At 43.6% G+C, this 18,400-nt stretch overlaps 1 protein-coding gene across 1 annotated transcript; it reads left to right on the top strand.

The window, feature by feature from the left end:
- Positions 1–68: 68 nt before the first annotated feature.
- Positions 69–9,441, top strand: wrap53 (WD repeat containing, antisense to TP53). The gene is made up of 11 exons (XM_028429692.1): positions 69–271; positions 683–1,122; positions 1,213–1,381; positions 2,619–2,714; positions 3,023–3,131; positions 3,683–3,771; positions 5,676–5,899; positions 6,892–7,103; positions 7,323–7,426; positions 7,511–7,654; positions 7,852–9,441. The coding sequence occupies exons 2-11, from the start codon at positions 858–860 to the stop codon at positions 8,081–8,083; spliced, it is 1,644 nt and encodes a 547-aa protein (XP_028285493.1). The 5' UTR covers positions 69–271; positions 683–857; the 3' UTR covers positions 8,084–9,441.
- Positions 9,442–18,400: the final 8,959 nt, after the last annotated feature.

Below are 18,400 nucleotides of genomic sequence, written 5' to 3'. Positions count from 1 at the left end.
ACATTTATGTCTGTATGAGAATCAACCCTCCATGAACACACGCAAACGTTAACAACGCAACTCTCGCGATAGTTTGGAACACATGGCCGCCCAGTGTTTACAACTTCTCGTTATGAGCTCGTGAATACAAATACAAAGTCCTGAAGCAGAGGGACGTCGATTCGTCTGGTGTGTTGGTTGTTTTCTCCGGTGAAAGGTGCAGCCGTCGAGGAGAAAAGTGTTTCTAACTAAACCGCGAGCAGACCCAAAGGCCAGGCAAGCCGCAGCGCAGGTATGTAGCATCACACAGTTAGCTTAGGCTAATGCTAACGCGAGCTATAGTAAGGTGGGTCTGTTTCGGACTGTTAAAGGAAACAGAATTTGTCTACTTTGCCTTCACGCTTTCAACTATATAACCAGAGCAAGGAGTACATTTTGTGCGAATTTGTAGAGGAATATGTTGCTTTGATGCTTTAACTGAACGAAAGTAACATGAATGCTAGTTTGGAGTCGCTGACATGTCACGACTAGCCACAGGTGTCTACACGAGTAAGTAACATGTCCCCCCAGCAGAGTATCGTCACATTTCCACCTTCAGTCTTTATTGTTTTAGTGTTTTAGCCTATTTCTGATGTTTGCGTGTGTGTATGTACTGCCATGTTCCAAGGCTGTGCTCACGTTTGCCTGCTTTACTGTTCACCAGGCTGGTTGGTGCTGTGATGTCCTCGTACCCCAACAGACTCAAACATCCACACTGCAAGAGGAAGCACTATCCTAGTAGCACCTACCTCACACACGTCTGACAGCCAACCGCTGGACACAAGCTACTTGGACGCTTGGAGTGAAGGGTTCAACAGGAGAGCTTGACAAACAAAAATATGTCTGACTCAGCTGGAGGTGGTGAAAGTGGAGGTGTGGCAGGTGCTGGACAAGACTCAGAAGCCGACAGTGAGCCTCCTCATCAGGCTCCACCTTTACTATCTAAGGGTGAAGGGGAGACCTCAGAGGATGGAGCCCCACCATCTGCCAAACGGCCCAGGATGACTGAGGAGGTCCATGGTGTGGGAGAGGATGTGCAGCCTGATAAGATGCATGAAGAAATGCCCAAAGAGACTGACCTGCTGCAGGAAAACTCGGCACAAAGTATTGTTCGGTCGCTGTTAAATAAAGTAGATAGATAAAATGGAGATTAGAGTAAACCTTAATTGCATTGGCTTTCTGTTGCTGTTACAGGAGAACTACTACAGTGTGAGGGGGAAGAGGTGACAGCCATCAGGGAAGGCGAAGATGAATTCCAACAGAATGGAGATCGAGGGCATGATGCCTGCTCGGAAGGAGAGACGAAACCAGAGGAGGAGCACAATGGTAACAGATCTGCAGACAGCCCCAGCGATGGACAACAGTAAGTAGAGGGAGAGGGTTTATTTTTAACCTCAGGGTCCATAAAGTCATTGGAAAGAAATGGTAGACTGAAGATCGAGTGAGCTATTTGAAGCAGGGTTGAGTTCAGACCCTGTTTGTGAAAGGATGGGAGAAGCTTTGGTGAACGCTCCTGCAGTGTAGAGATTACAGTAACTTCATAAAAGACCAGATGCTTTTTTTTATTTTGAGCTGCATTAGTGCTCCCATCTGTGCCTTTTTTAAGCTTGATCCTTGCATAAAATATGTTTTGTTTTTTTTTTTAAATAAATTGAAGTCATGTAAGTGTTGCAATGTTATGATGCACTGTGCAAAAATAATGTTAGTTAAGGTTTAATTACTGTTGGTTGTTTTTTGTACAAAGCCATGACAATTAAAAAAGTATAGTACGGTATATTTGAAAGTAAAAGTCACAATACAGTGGGACTTTAATGTGGGGCAACACACAACAAATATCAATATATAATAATATCTCAGTTTCTTACTGCTCATGTCTGCAGGAAATTATTTCACCATGTGTGATAGAGCTGTGTTGCTCTGCTTCTTCATTGCAGTTTGTAATTATGTTTTTGCTGAAGTGGGATGGCAAAAAGCAATAGAATAAGAATAAACATGGCATTTGACGCAGTCTGTCCTTATAATGATAGATTTCAGAGGAGGAAAAACAATAGAATTCACCTGTGCAAGTATGAGGTGTAATTAAAAACCCATTGTGTTGTGGGACTGTGTCTAAATGGAGCACCTACGCATATTATAAATTATACATAATAAGCATATTATGACACATCTGAGGATGCACTGAAAGATCTCACAAATATCTTGGGGCGAGATCTCTCACACCTTTTAATAACTTAAATTTAGATCTGGAGGCAGCAAGTAGCCAGTGTAAACAAACCAGGATCAGGGAAATGTCATGTTTCCTAGCCTCAGTCTTAATCCTGGCTGTAGAGTTTTGGGTGAGCTGAAGGCAGGACAGTTTTAAGATGCCAGAGAGAGGGGAATTACAGCAGTCTCATCAACAAGTTATGATAAGACTTAACAAAAAATGGTCTATTCCTTGAAATATTTCATAACAGGACTCAACTGTTGATTCAACAAGATTTCTGCAATGTGAAGTTATTGAATGACGTAGCAGAATTCATTTTCTGTGTGTGTTTTATTGTTTCTCTAGTTTAAAACCTATAACTAAGGACTTGTCTTTGTCTCTGTACCGTCTCCAGCCTTGGCTTAGATTTTACCCAGAATCCTCAGATGCTGACTGGTTCCTGGACTGAGTACTCCCACTTCCCAGAGAATTATCTTAAAGGATGCAAATGGTAACTCTTTTTACTGTTACTGCACAAAATATGTGTAGTATAAAACTTAAATAAGATTTCATGTGAGGCAATAAGTACTGATATCTATGTCCAGGGTTACAGTTCAAAAATTATTTCCTTAGGTCTCCAGCTGATGTTAAAGGATAATTATTATCATGTTTGTCTTTCTCACTAAGCTATCTGTAGCTGTTATACATTGTTGTTAACAAGATTGAAACATCTTTATTCCTGTTACTGCAGTGCCTATATGTAAAGTTTGTTCTCAGTTCAAAGTCATCATTCTTTTCTACCTCTTTTTCCTCAACTAGGGCACCTGATGGTTCTTGTATCCTGACTAACAGTGCAGACAATGTCCTCCGTGTGTACAACCTCCCTCCAGAGATTTACAGCTACAACTGGGACCTGCTTCCAGAGATGGTGAGCACACATCAGGCCGTCATATACAGCACTTCTCATTTATGACAAAAACTGTGTAATCCTAATAGCACATGAGTTAACATTTTATTTTAAATTAATTTAAATTGAGTGTTCTAGTAAAATATAATATGATTGATTCTTTATACAGCAACTCTATATATACATAACTTTTCCTCATGTTAGTCAAAATCATTTGAAATAAAAAAAAGAATTTATTGGTTAGAATAAAATGGACATTCTGCATTTTCAGTTGCAATCAATGTCATTTGTCACGTAATTATTAGAGGTTGGGAGACAGGGATCACTGAACAAAAATCATTGAAATATAATCAATTTTTCCCATCACACTGACCTCACAGTCTTTGAGATAAGGGTATACAATCTGGTTTTACTCTTGTTTCTCACTTGTTGCCATGTTTTTTTTTAAACAATAAATGTTACTCCAATTACTGTCAGCTTCCACACTGATGGATCCCAGCAGTCATTTGGCCCACATGTTTAATACTGTTAAGTCTAAGTCCTTCTGTGCCCAACTCTGTTTCTTGTTGCAGAGTCCAGTGCTGAGGATGGCTGAAGGAGACACCATCTATGACTACTGCTGGTACCCTAAGATGAACTCATTGGTGCCAGACACTTGCTTGTGAGTCAAAACATATTTAGTTTTGTTTTCTATTATTTTTAAAAACTGGATAGATGAGTGGATGAAAGGTCACTCAGCAAATGATTGAGGATGTCTACACAGACATGCTCTCAGTCTGTGATGGTTTTAATCTGCATCTCTCTGAGTGTAAGAATGTCTGTGCTTGAGTGTCTAATAGACTGACTGAGTGGAGAACATATTGTTGAATATGCCTGTGTCTCATTGTTTGATCCTTATGGTATTTGCAGTTGTTGTGGAAAGTGGCCGACAGTGTGGAGAAAAGCTGTAAGAGCTTTCTGATGTCTCTCATTATGAGTGAAGAGTTGGCCTTCGTCTTGTCACAATCTGCTCGGCTGTTTGAGGCCCGTGGTGCGTTTCAGTGCGATTCAGCCCACTAACAGCACTCCCGAGTCCAGACAACACCTAAAGGGCCTCCTGATTCCCTGAGTTGAGACTTCTCTTTTCATCTCCCCTTCCTTTTTTTCATGTGCAGGCGTGCACTAGCTGGCTTTTAAAATGTGGTAATCATGACATCACTGTGTGTTGTTGGGCCCGCTGTGAAGGAAAGCCAGCATCAGCACCACCCAGCCGTCACTGTGGTGAGCACTAACTGTCTGTGGTAAGAGAAGCACAGCCGCACTAACGAGCTGAGGTCAAGTTGCCAACAGTTTTCACTGTGTATAGCCCTCTTCCCCTAGCTCCCATCATCCTCCAGTTACAACCTCCACCCTCTGGCAGTTCCCTCTGATCATGACCCAGCATTGGCACCACTCCATCCTAACACCCAACAGTCTTTACTGAGTGAGGGGTGGAGGGTGGGGGTCAGGAGCTGGACATCAGGAGATAAGAGTTGTGTAAACATCAAAATGTTCAACAAACGTCTCATGCGAACAATGAGCCACTTGAGAGGCTGGCGTGTGTTATGCCAAAGCCAGTCAAAGACCTGCCTGTCATGAGGATGAGGATACCAGTAGGAGCTGACAGCAAATACTGTTGATCTTCTTCAGATCACTGCCATCTCTCAGAGAGGAGCTCCTGCAGGGCGCAGCCAGGTGGTCGGACAGAGAATGCTGTTAAAAGCTCAGGCAATTGTGGTCGTGATTATTAAAACCATCTACCCAAAACCTGTTCTGTCTCCAGCCTGCCGCCTTCTCTCTTTTCACATCGTCATTTTGTTTTTCAGTCCTCCCCCTGTGCTCCTTGAACTCTTTGTCTGCCAAGAGCTGTGTGTTGTTGATGCCCCTCCTGATGAGAGGGAATAAGGGCCCCTGTTATGGCTCGGTTAAGTTGCACTGAGTTCTAGGCATTGCTCCAAGCTAGCAGCAGTCTAGCATTATAATTGGGCATTTCCCTGCTCTGGAAGAAAGCCGCAGCTCACAGGGGCCATAACGGAACACGGCAGCAGCGGCAGGGGCTAATTTCCTTTGTCTAATTGAGCCGCAGTGATGTTTCAGCATTTGTTCAGGGCCCAATAATTAGAGTTAAAAAGGCATTGCTCAGGCTTTGGCCCTGATTTGAACCAATAAGAATGTTCTGTGGTCATGCCTGTATAATGAGGTTTTACAACAGTGTTAAGTATTTGGTTTCAGGTGGATGCGTTGCTGTAGGTATGAGAAACAAAATTGACCTAATTTTTTTGCAGGTAAAAGTAAGTTTTATATAGTCATATACTGAATGCATGTGTGTACTTTTTATGTGGTGTGACTCTGAAATGTTACTTGCTAGCTGTAAAAAATGCCCTTTTGTAACATATGAAACAGGCACGGTTGGGTGCTTTCACTATTTATTAACTCCTCTTTAATTTACAGTCTGACCGTTAGTTATTTTCCCATATGTCTTTATTATTTGCTTATTTGTTTTCCTGTATTTATATGTTTGTTTGTTATGTGATATCCCTTCCACAGTCTAGCCAGCAGTAGCCGTGACAACCCTGTCCACCTGTGGGATGCATTTTATGGGGAGGTGCAGGCCAGTTTCCGACCCTACAATCACCTGGATGAGCTGACGGCAGCTCATTCTCTCTGCTTCTCACCAGATGGAGCGCAGCTCTACTGTGGTTTTGACAAAATGGTTCGGGTCTTTTACACTGAGCGTCCTGGAAGAGATTGTGAGGAGCGGCCCACTGTAGGTGAGTTGGCGCTAGTCGCAGTGGTTCAGAACAGTCAGATTGCCTAACTCCCTTGTTACAATGATGTAATCTTGTAATACTCTGGTGTGCCATTTAAACTGCACTTACGTTATGATTATTATCATTCATAATATTGACAAGTGGCTGAAAATACACGAGTACTTGTATGATGACTAATGGCTAAATGTAACAGAAGACCAAGTCTGACTTGTATAAAGTATGTGGTACTAATTGAGAGCGGGGACTGTGTTCAAGGACGCTCCAAACTGTTAAAGAATCATTTACACACAGAATGGCGTTCACAGACAAAAACACAGCCCACAGATGAACAATAAGTAAACGGGGACAAACAAAAAATCTGTGCCAGTTGTTTCTTCTTTTCATTAAGTTGCAGTTTGACAGCTGCAACATCTCACAGGCTGAAGTCTCCTTGAACAAAGTAACAAGGAGGTTTTTTATTGTGTACTTCTGACTAAAAAATAAATAGAACTCAGTGTTTACTTGGAATCCTGTATCTCTGTCTCACATTTCAGACCTCCAGCCTCAGTTTGCTGAAATGTAAAAATGTACTAAACTGAACTGAACCAGTTATTAAACTTTAATTTTGTTTTTAATTTAATACAATGGCATGGTAAACAATAGGACAGATTACCCTTTAGGTAGCAACAGCCCTTCTAACAACTGGCTTATTTCTTGCCACCTCCAGTTCCCTGTCAAGAGAAACTATGAGGAAATGTATAGTCTGCCTCATAAACATGTGTGATACATGTGACAGCTCTGCCAAAAGACTTTTGTAGGACTGAAAATGATTTAGATGATTTAGATAAAAATAAAATAAAATGAGAGGATCCGCATGTGTGTGCGTAGTTGTGAAATATGTTCAAATGTGAAGCGAAAGTCAGCTTTGAGCACAAATAAATAGAAATAGTATCTTGTGAATTACAAAAGGCTAAATGCTCTTGCCAAATGCTGCTCTCTTGTCCTCTCTGCAGTGAAAAAGCAGGGCCAGAGTGGCATCATCTCCTGCTTTGGCTTCAGCCCTTGCCAGTCTGTTTATGCCTGTGGCTCTTACTCCCGCTGCGCTGGCCTCTACTCCTGCCAAGACGGCACCCTGCTGGCTCTGCTGCCGACCCGTCACCACGGAGGCCTCACCCATCTGCTATTCTCCCCTGATGGCAACTACCTGTACACTGGCGGGCGCAAGGTGAACACACACACATACACAGGTGCACGCAGCAGCATGCAGAGACCTGAAACGTGGTTTCGTTGATTTGGCTGCAGGGTATGGTGGAACTGAAAGTCCATACAAGGCCATGTAACTAAAAAATATCTAGATTTCTTTGTGGCTTATTCTGTTTCCAGTTTGCAGGAAGGGGTTGTATTCAATGTAATGTCCGCTCAAGTGATGGACTCTTGTGTCTAGGATCCTGAAATCCTGTGCTGGGACCTAAGAGAGCCGGGAAAAGTGGTGTTTTCTCTGAAGAGGAACGTGTCCACTAACCAACGTATCTACTTTGACCTGGACCCGTAAGTCACTAACCAGAGCTGTGAGGCCGATCATTTACCCGTGACTTATTGTCAGTTTCATTGTGTTGTTTTGGGTGTGTTCAGGTCAGGCAGGTACCTGCTGAGTGGAGACACAGAGGGAGTGGTGTCTGTATGGGACACCCACACAGCTCCTCCCGATGGTAACGAAGAACTACTGCAACCTCAGCTCAGGTTCCAGGCATACTGGGACTGCACCAACGGCATCAGGTACAATAACAAAAAGTTGTATATATACACTTTTTTCTTCTTTCGATGGCTAGGACTACTTGTGAGCAAGAGAGATGAGTTAAAGGGTTAAAAAATCCACGCCATAAACATCAAGCATCAATGCATTAATCCTAATAGTAACTCTATCATTTGCACTCATTCCTCATTATCTCCTGCCTCACTGTGGTCTTTCACAGCGTTCATCCCTTCATGCCACTGCTGGCGACCTCCAGCGGCCAGCGGCAGTTCCCGTGGCCCGGTGACAGCGAGGGCGACTCGGCCTCTGACACGGAGGGAGGTGGAGCCGTGCTGTCACAGCAAGAGACCCGGCAAGACAACGCCCTCAGTCTCTGGTGGGCCGGACCTCTTGGCCCTGCTGCTGAGGGGAGCCAGGACCAGAACTCAGCGGTGGTGGTGGTGGAGGCCTGACACTCTAGTTAGTTCAGCCAGCTGACACAAATCGAGTTACACCGGCCTTGTGATATTTATTCCAGGAACATTTGGTGTGCGTAAAGCTAATTATGGGTCAGTCACATTCTGTTTGCCACTGAGAAAACACCAGGTTCTAAAGGGTAAAAACAGCATTACTGGATCATTTTTAAACAGCCAGTTTATACATTTATAGTCCAAATCAGTTTTTGAGAAGTCCTCACGTATCACATGCATGTTTACTATATTTAGAGACACTGTCCTCCTACTTACTGCATTTAAAAAAAAATCCACACCAGGTCCCCAACCTGCAGGGTTCTGTGTATGGAGATTTTAAATGCCTGTTGGGTAAATATGAATTGGAACCATATGCCAAAGTTGTCCAAATCAACATTTTCTTTAAAGCCTTACTCAGGTTGTGATGAGAGGCGGTGTATGTAAGGAGTGGATGGGGACCCATTATTTCTCAGTTTTGCTCTTTAATTGGTGAACGTTGATTTATAAATTTCAGTCAAGCAGGAATATGAATCTCTTATGACATTTTTATTTTTTACTTCCTGTACTGGATAAATTAGGTTGATGTAAAAGCCTTGACTGTGTTAAAGCAGCTCAGTTTCTAAACCTCTGATCTGAGTTGCGTCTGTGGGTGTGTTTGTTTACGTGTGTGTGGCTGTAACGCTGCCCCGGAGATTCCTCACTGCTATAGTTACAGTAAGTGCCATGTGTCCTTGAGCTTTGCTTTTGTAAAACGAGCGTATCTCCGGTTTTTACCTTATGTTTTTTAAAGTGCCAGACGCACCAAGCCGTGCGGATTGTGCATGCCCACAAATGTATATTTTTGTAAAGCCGTGATGATAATTCTAATTTTTTGAATGTATACTCTCTACACAGCTAGCTGTCAGTATGTAACAATCTGTGAAAGTCTTATTAGTGGGTGCATCTGGAAAACTGTTATTTTTTTCTACAGGTTATGGTCAGATTACATTTGTACTTGTGAGTGGGGATACAGCAGCACAAATATTAAATATTAACATTGCAGTGGTTTGCTTATGTTGTCATTAGTGCGGTGTGCTTCACTTTAGAGTTTTCACAGGTTGGTGAGAAGCACACTCCAAACAAAGCCTTGCATATTTAGACAATGATCAGTCGACCAAGTTGAAACCTCTTGATTCCTGTTTCACCTGGCTGGAATTTGTTGCCATCTAGAATTTTGTAGCTGTAATGACACAGTACTATATGAATGAATGGCATTAGGAACCATGTGGGCCTCTAGATTGATGTTTGCTCTGTTTGCTACAGGTGGCTTTCTGCTGGTTTTATTCAAGCTGGAGTGAATTAAAAACATATCTCCTAACGGATTTATGGCCTTACTCGTTTTTTTTGTATTTTCTGTTAATGTCAGTTCATAAGTTGCATGCCCTGCAATAAATCCTCAATGAAAGATGATGTTACACTCGAGTCAAGAGGCAGCTCTTAAAAGCTAAAGGGACTGTTGTCTCTAACGTATGAGATGGAAAGTATTCATAGCTTTCACCTTTTCCTCACACACACACACGTTCTGTATGAAAGCGCACACACGGGTGTATTTGATTGTCTGAAACCACAGGGGCACACTGTGCAGAGAGCCAAGTTGGAGAGCTGTGGTGTTGTGTTGTATTGGTTGCTTAGTGACCATCTCCGCCTTGGGAGAGGAAAGTAGGTAGAAAGAAAATTGGGGGCACAAAAAAAACCCATACATGTAATAAATAATCCAATGGTGCAGTGATTGCTACTTGTTTGTCTGATGGTTTGGAGCTCATTCTCGGCCCTACCGGAGAGTGAAGTGTGTGAGTGTTGATGAGTGATATAGAAACTGGTTCTTATCACCTCTGGGTGTTAGTCATTAGGGATAGAAAGTGGTTACAGTGCAAAGATGCTGGGGATTAAATGAAGTCACTCTCTGGCCTGTTCTTTGCACACTGTGTTTCTGTCTCATCTGTGCTAACCCTAACCCTCTCCCAACTGTGAGATTATATCCCACAACAGGCAGTAATCAATAGAATGTCACTGAATTATAATCAGAGAATGTTTTAACCTCTTTAAGCTAATTGTTTTTATTCTTCAGCCTCTAGCTTCCTTTACATTATATCAGCGTTATTAGATTCATGGTTAACTATCACTTTACCCATTGTTGGATTAATTGGGAGCTGGGTGGAGTTGCACACAGTTGTTTTTGGGTGATGTCAGGTGAAGGTGTGTTTATCAGTTTCCTTGATTTTTGTTGTTGTTTTACACTAATCAGGCTCCAGCTACAAGTCAGATTCCCCCTCTGGTTTAAAACCACAAATAGCTTATGATAGGTATTGATTTAATAGTAAATTAAATTGTTATATATTATATTGTTATATATATATATATATATATATATATATATATATCTGTGCCGCTGTGATCCTTATAGCACCTCACACACATTTGACAGCTGAGCCGTTATCTCCGTCCCAAGGTGTCTGCGGTGCAGTCTTTCCACTTGTTCAGTTAATGAGCCAATCCACATCAAGTGTTCTGTGTTTCTGTGTTCTGTGCTTCCATTTACGTCCCATCCTCAGTGAGTCTCCATGGCCTTGCATAAGTGCCTTCCATTAGACAGACAGACACACACACAAACTTAACAGTTCTAGCGCTCAACACCAGGGAGTGTGCAGAATTGTAAGTAATGGGATCTTGATATTAAGAAAGACATTTGAAAACAATTATTCAAATGGCTGTCTGCCTGTTGAATCTCCAAATCCCACAGTGAAGCACTCAAGCAAACACTCAGCGGCGTGACCCCGCTTGAATTAGCATGAAGGAAAAGAGGAGCGTAAACAGCTCTGAAGCCGGAGATGCTAAAATGTCTTGACTGCTCTCTGGTTTGTCACTCACATGCTGCCTTTGAAAGGAAAAGGCTTTTTAGAACATGAAGCGGAGGGAACAGATTTCCTGCAGCTTTTAGAGCTTGTCATACATGACATTTCACAAAATGTCAATGGGACGGCTCCTTTATCTCTCAGAGACTTTGAATTTTATAGGCAGGCGCTTAGCACAGGGCTTCACTCTGACCCGGATCTGACACACATTACTCCCAGATTTCTTCGAAGTTAATAGATTATTTGCAGCATATTCACAGCTGCCATATTAATCTGCTTTTAGGCACTCGACACTGATCAAATTTGGGCAGAGGACTACCACCTGATGTAGCCTTTTCAAATTCATCCCAGATTTGCTGGAAAACATGGCCGGCTACATTAAAGGTCCTGAACAGGTTATGTGTCTAAGGCTTTAAATGCAAATGAGCTGCTGCTGACCAGGTCCCTTTCTAGAAGGTGGATTCTTGCAGGAGTTCAACCATGTAAATCTGAAACAGACATCATAAGGGGGCCCTTTATGATGTCACAAGGGGCTGGATAGCTTTTGTGCAGTCTTTTTATGAACTAGCACTGATGTCAGCAGTGTATAGTGCAGAATACAGATGATGTTAACGTTCAGTAGGATAAGATGTAAATCCCAAAATGTCTTCATGAAAATGTCTCAAAATTGTTCTCAGTCAGTAGTAGAATGTCATTTCCACGTCGCCGCTGTTTCTGCTCATTATGGACGGACCAGTCTAAAGTTTAGATGACTCGAGTTTTTCCTTACGATGCCTGAATCTACAGAGATATTTTTATAAGTCCCAACCAGCCCATTTCATCAGCCGCCAAAATAGCCGCGATCCTATGAATACATCCCATTTCCATTCCAAAAGGCTGCAGCTGTGATTGACGTGTCCTTGTTCTCTGGTTTACATTAGATGTGAAAATAATTGGCACCTGCACTCCAAGCACATGCTCTGAAGCCAGGGAAAAAGCTCGGCACCAGAGGTTTCGTTTCACGGCTCTCCTTCTATTCACTCCAGATGTGGAGGCACACACATGGATATCTATCTGAAATGGCTGGCGAGATTAATGCAGAGTAAAGATGTGTCATATCATCATATTCCACTGTTGCTGACAAGTACAGACGAGTGGCTCTGCATTGATATTTCTCTCACGGATATATAAGCCCTCATGCATATAGAATATCAACTGAGCATTTGTGCTTTTGCTGTCCCTGTACCCTTCACCTCATCCTCTCCAATCTCCTCTTCCTGCTCTGCACACTTTCCCTCTGGCGATCTCCATAGCTAGTTATCATGAGAGCGAGCCTATTGAAGTACATTAAACATCCAGTATCCTGGCTGGCCTCTGCAGATTGGATGTGATCTTGGCGTTTTAGCGGGTGCGCAATGGCCAAGGAGAGTAATTGCTTGTGTAATTGCACTCTGGGGAAAGGTAGAGCAGTGGGGCCTAAATTCATCCTCCCTACCTGCCCTCAGGCTGCATGGACAACCCTGGTCTCAGCGTCTGTCCATCCTCGACACCTCTGTGCGTGGACTGCAGGGGTGGTTTTATGGAGGCGGAGGAGGCTGCAGGGGCAGGGGTAGCAGGTGGAGCAAGGGGGGTTAGGTCAGAGGAGCTCTGCAAGGTGCTGAAGAGACAGATGGAGGAGGAGATTAGGAGGAGCAAGGAGGTGTCCTGCTGATAAAATGAGAAGGCAGAGGAGGAATATGAAAGCCAAAGTGCAAGTGTGTCTTTGTGTGTTCTTCGTGAGGATAGTGAAAATCCTCTTAAGTCACATTGTAGGTGGCCGCTGCACCTTAAGGGGGAAGGCAGGCATTCTCCATTCTTGTTCCTGTCATTAAGTCCCATTAAGAGGTGAAGGGGGTTGAACAGGTCAGTGGTACTGCCCCCTTGGGCAGGATTTCTTCATCAGGCTACCAGCACAGCCTCCAATGATCAAACATCCCATAGGAGCCGCACACTGTGCTGCTAGCTAGTAGCTGTGTTTTGAAGGCTAAATACAGTTGTCAGAAGTACTGTGATATGCTATAATCCAACGACAGCAAGGTTACATGACTATGGCATGACCTCTCTTCCCACTTTGACAGTAGGCTACCCTTTGAAATCCCACTTAGCTTTTTTGTTAGCAACTAGATTTTTAAGACAGAAACAAAACAAATAAATACAAATGATGTGAGGTACTTGCTAGTTGTGTGAACCACAGATCATGACTTCAGGAAGTGCTAAAATGCTAATGCTTTTCCTATAGCATTCCATGTGATTTTCTATGCAAACTAGTATGACCATTCCACCCTCACAATATAAATTTAAGCGGTAACCTTTGAGCTGCTGGAGAAAATCGGTCAGAACTCAGGTACTGTAACTTCAGGCTGTGTGGGGTTGTAAGTAGGGTCACCAGCTGAAACCACTAATGTTTAGTATGAACCGTTGTTCCGATTATAATGCCACTGGGCCTCCAGAAACAGAGTGTTGCGTTTCCTGACGAATGGCCATATTGTACTCATATTTTTGCCAAAAACAGCTCTCGGCCGCTTGCTTCAGTGCTTCCCAGTGGATGGAGTTGCTCTGCTGTCAAAGACATGTCTGCTGTGTGATCACATGACCCAGGCCCACATTTTAGGGCCTGTCATAACAAGCAGTCATGCATGTTTCTCTTTAAGGGATGTCTCAGGTGTCCGATGTGAATGGCTTGACTTATTGACGTCCGGGCATCCAGGAGCCCCATGACTATGATCCTTTTCCACGTGTGTCAGTGTGAGAAGTAAATCTTTATAAAGACAAAGCAAAAGTCTGTTTCTCTACATTGCAGTGTGGTGTAATAGTGGATGTAGTGTGCTAATAGTGCACACAAATTAGTTATGTATTATAGCATGCTAAACAACTAGCCATGCACCTTGCACGTTACAAACTCCACGAGAACAGACAAACTTTTTCTGGCTCTCAGCGCCATGACATCACTTTCTTCTCAGCAAGGGCTAAGAAATGAAGCCAGAAAATTAACCACATGCAGTTCCCCTGTGGCCACTAGGGGCTGGCTTCAAAAGTGAGTTGAAAAATACCATGGGCATTAAAGCATCCACATCCACGTAGAGTACAAGTCTTCCAACAACCAACCAGCATGATGACCTTTCAGCAGCCATTTTATATTTTGGTGTTGAGTCTCAGTGGTGGTTTGAGTAGAGTAGTGCATTAACTCTGCAGGTCATGTTTTGTAGTTATATATATTAACACACCTTCATACAGGCTTTGTTCCCCTTCAATGCAGCAGCACAGTGAGCAGAACTGTCATTTGGACTAGATTTGGCTGAACTTGGTTACGAGCATGCACTAGATGTAGCTAAAGTAGCACAAGACTGCTCAAGTATGCAAATGAAAGTAGGTGTGAGAGAGAGGTCAGCCGTCAGGTACAAACTGTTTACTGATGCAGGATCAACGCTCCAAATGTGTGATCTGCACATCACATGTTGCACATCCCCTCATTTAATCCCCCCATCATAGCCCCCGTCTGTCTGTCTCTCTCTCTCTCTCTCTCTTTGTCTCTGTCACAGGAAGATATGAAGAGTGTGCGCTAGCAGTGGCATTTGCTACTGCAGTATGTGTGTGTGACAGAGAGCGAGAGAGGAGAGGAAGCTCAAGGGATAGACAGATGCTGAATGATAAAGACACGCAGCTGAGATCTATCAACTACAAGGCGGGCAAGGGTGCCATGCTCTGACAACGACCCACATCCTCTCTCTCTCACACACACACACACAAAACCATATATCTGTACCACCCTTGGTGTGAATTTTACTCCCATCAGGGTGCATGTTTTCCTGTCTGAGGTCTTTGTGTTGCTGCCACCATGGGTGTCTGCACTGGTTTGTGTGTGTGTATCCCTAACCCATATGCTACATGCATAATGTCACCCGTGCACTTAGTATAATTGCTTATGTTTGCAGCTATGTGATTTCATGTGTGTATTTATAATGTGTGTGTGTGTGTGGTGAAGTCTGGCAGCTGCAGCGGACTCTAGCCAGAGTCACTGGGGAGAGGATGCGGTTACGAAGAAGAGTTGAAGGTCGGTGCAGTGAACGAGGTCGGCCTGAATAGATGAACGCTAATATCAGTAGCTCTGATGCCGTACAGGCTCATTTGTTCACAGCAGATCTGAGTTTTTTTTTTTTTTTTTTTTTTTAACCGAACGAGCGCCACAAGCCAGCCAGCTTTTCCCACACAGATAGTTTCCCAGACAGAGCAGAAGGTTTGTTTTTTTGTGCCAGCTCCACCTCTGAACTGCTGTTGTCTTTTAACCAGTCTATCTTCCTCCACTGCATTTAGCACTGTCAGCTGCCCTGCCAAGGTTTCTGGAGGTCAACGCAACAGAAACGGCTCCATCTCTGCCATCTTTCCTTTTTTTCCACCTCAATCTCTCTCTTTCTCTCTCTCTCTGTGACCGGCTCTATAAAATCTCCCGGCTTATGTATTTGTTTCTTGTTTGGATCTCAGAACCTGCAATTACAATTCTTGTTGAAAGCATGCTGTAATTTTGCATTGCAGAGGAAGTGTCTGCAGTACTTGCACATTAACCTCTGTGCTGCAGATCCTGCTTTGAACCTCTGTAAGATCTCATATGCTGTGCTGCAGTGCCCTTGAGCATGACACTGACTGACTTGTTTTTTCTTGGTGACTTTGGTAGAATTCTTTTCTGTCTCACTTTGGTTTCTTTTCTCCCCCTGGCTGTGCAGGAACGGCAGGAGGTGTTGGTCAGGTTTTCTCTTCTCTGTTGTGAAATATTTTCAATGAAACATATTTTAAAAAGTCTTCCTATTTTGTGTGTTTCTCTTGGTATGAAGGGCGATTGATACTTCATCATGTGCATGGAATTGAACTCTTTTTGACCGATTATGCAGACAGCTTGGATTCTTTTTGAGTATATCTGTTCTGGGTAATTGAACTCAATCTGAAAGGGCTTATCTGATGGGAATGAGATCATCTTGTCATTTTTGAAGCGATCCTGAGAGATTTCTCCAGCAATTTGTAACCATGGAAGACAGTTGAGTCCACCACTTCCAAAAAAAAAAAACCCATTAGAAGAGTTGGCATTGGAAGCTGACAAGGCTGCTCATCCACATGGACAATGACCCAGTCCACAGTGGTGATGGCTACATTCCAGGAATGTGGATTTGGATTCCAGTTTTTGGCCGATTTGGCACCCTCAGATTACTGCTTCTTCCTCATGATAAAGAAGACACGCAATGGTTGCCTCTTTGACTTTACATTGCTTATGTGGAAACCTGTAAATTTGACTCAGCCTAGGGCTACAAACTTATCAACCACTCCTTGTAGCTGTGTTGCACTGGGCTGCAATAGGTAAACTGGTGGCGATGTCACCAAAATAAGTTCACATTGACAGTAAAATCACAATATTTGGGTGGGAAATGCAGCTTTTGTCATTTTATGTAGGTAAAATCTCACATATTTGCACCTTTATTGTTGATAACTTGGGAAACAAGAGCTAAATGCAACAGGTTGAAGGACTCGGACATCAGATTTTAAAAGACAGATCAGTAGTGGAGCAGTAGACGATAAAATATATATTTATATATATATATGTCTCTTTTTATTGTCTAGCACTGGCCAAACACCAAAATCCCACAATGCATTTCATTCTACTACCATATGAGAGGGAAAAGGTGCTTAAAGTTTGGTGCAATACCCCCGGTCTCATGTACTCTGTCCACCACATGGGGGCAGTGCAGCCACAGCTTTGACAGGTCTCCATGTACACGTGCAAAAGTGTAAAAGTGAATCAGCCCGGGGCCTCAGTATAAACAGTGGTGTGTGTGTGGCCCTCAGCACGGCTTGTCACCTGGCCGGCTGGCTGGCAGGCTGAACTGCCCACTTTGAAGTGTTGGTGCGTGGATGCTGTGACTCTTCCTCTGCTCTGTCAACGGCTGGAGACAGAAAGAGAGAGAGAGAGAGAGAGAGAGAGAGGGGGGGGGGTTCTTTTTGTTTAGACTGGACTGCAGATGTGTGAGGTGATCATGTGAGATGTCAGAATTCCTATTGTCCGTTATTCTATGACTAAAGCAGTGCCCTAACACATCCAGCAGTAGTTACACTGGCTGCTCCTTGAGGTTCTTCTATAATATACCATAAACTCTTTGACTTAGCCTTAGCCTCTTTGCTCTTACATTTACATAATATTCTTCTAAAATTGCATCTGGGATTCAGTCCTCCTCCAGCGCCACATGTGATGCCCCGTACATGCAGTGAGGGCGCTCTTGCTCTTCCATCCGCGCTCAGTGGAGCGCACGTTGGTTGTGGATGTGGTGGTGGTGGTGAGTGGTGGTGTAAGGGGGGGTTCTTCTTCAGCGTTTGAAAGGAGGCAGAATAGAGCGCCAGGGAGTCCAAAGGTCCGAGTCGGGGGGGCCCTGAAACTCTTAGAGGAGGAGAGAGGAGGTGCTGAAAGGGACTCGATGCCGCCCCCACCTCCTGACAAAAAAAAAGCCAGGAAGAATTGCGCTCCGTCAGTGCGCCCTGCCTGCCAGTCGGAGGATGGGGATTTTTTTCCATTCATCCCCCCCTTTTCCCTCCCTCCTTACTCCTCCTCCTCCTCCTCTCAAACAACCCAGTCGGTCTGTCAATGTGCTGCGAGCGTTAGGGCAAGTCAAACCAGTGGGATTTTGAGGCAGCGAGACGGATGAGATAACGAACGAAGCGCTTTTCCTCTGGCCGAAAAGCGATGCGTCCACATCTCCAAATGATGCGCTACATTAGATAGACGTTCATTTCTCACAGGGACCGACGCTCATAACTCGCATCTTATTTTTCTGTAATTACTTCACAAGTTTTACGCTGGCCTGTGTGCGAGATTATTAAGTGGAGATGCTTTTGTAGCGCTTTGGGTTGTTTCTCTCAGTTTCCTGTGTTGAAGTGATTCTTGGATTTATCATCGGTTTGGATTTTAAATTTGTTTTGGATTTGCGGATTTTATTTTGTTTTGTTTTTCCACACACACACACACACACAAAGAACCGAATAAGGATTGTAATGCGCATTGACTGAGCCCCGCTGTGCATCAACATGTTTTTATGAGGATGGAGCTGTGGACACGAGTGACATCTTTTCCATTTTAATCGCTTTACTGTCACAGCTTCTTCTTTTTTTGGCCTGATCTCCACCGCAACCTTCTAACAACACTGACTCTTCCCCTGACGTGCTGGAAGGTTGATATTCTTACAAAAGGGAACAAGGTAATGGGAGAGAAATCTCACAGAGTCTGCACAGAGAACAAGGGAACATTGTTCGGAAAAAGACAATTAGGGCGCACCGAAAGGCAGCACAAATAGATGCTGGTGGGCGAGAATACTCCCAAATTTTGATTCCTTGGATTTGGAAGTAGTACTGTTTTGGAGAAAGGACGGGCTAATGAGAA

Source organism: Parambassis ranga, chromosome 18 (assembly GCF_900634625.1).
Source record: "Parambassis ranga chromosome 18, fParRan2.1, whole genome shotgun sequence".
Taxonomy (NCBI): Eukaryota; Metazoa; Chordata; class Actinopteri; family Ambassidae; genus Parambassis; species Parambassis ranga.
Note: the sequence above shows the minus strand (reverse complement) of the source record. Positions and strands in the feature narration are given on the sequence as shown.

Bases quoted from the DNA above. Each gene is read 5' to 3' on its own strand.
- wrap53 (XM_028429692.1), top strand. From the start codon at position 858: ATGTCTGACTCAGCTGGAGGTGGTGAAAGTGGAGGTGTGGCAGGTGCT. The intron at 2,715-3,022 runs GTAACTCTTTTT...TTCCTCAACTAG, and splicing joins TATCTTAAAGGATGCAAATG to GGCACCTGATGGTTCTTGTA. The intron at 7,427-7,510 runs GTAAGTCACTAA...GGGTGTGTTCAG, and splicing joins ATCTACTTTGACCTGGACCC to GTCAGGCAGGTACCTGCTGA.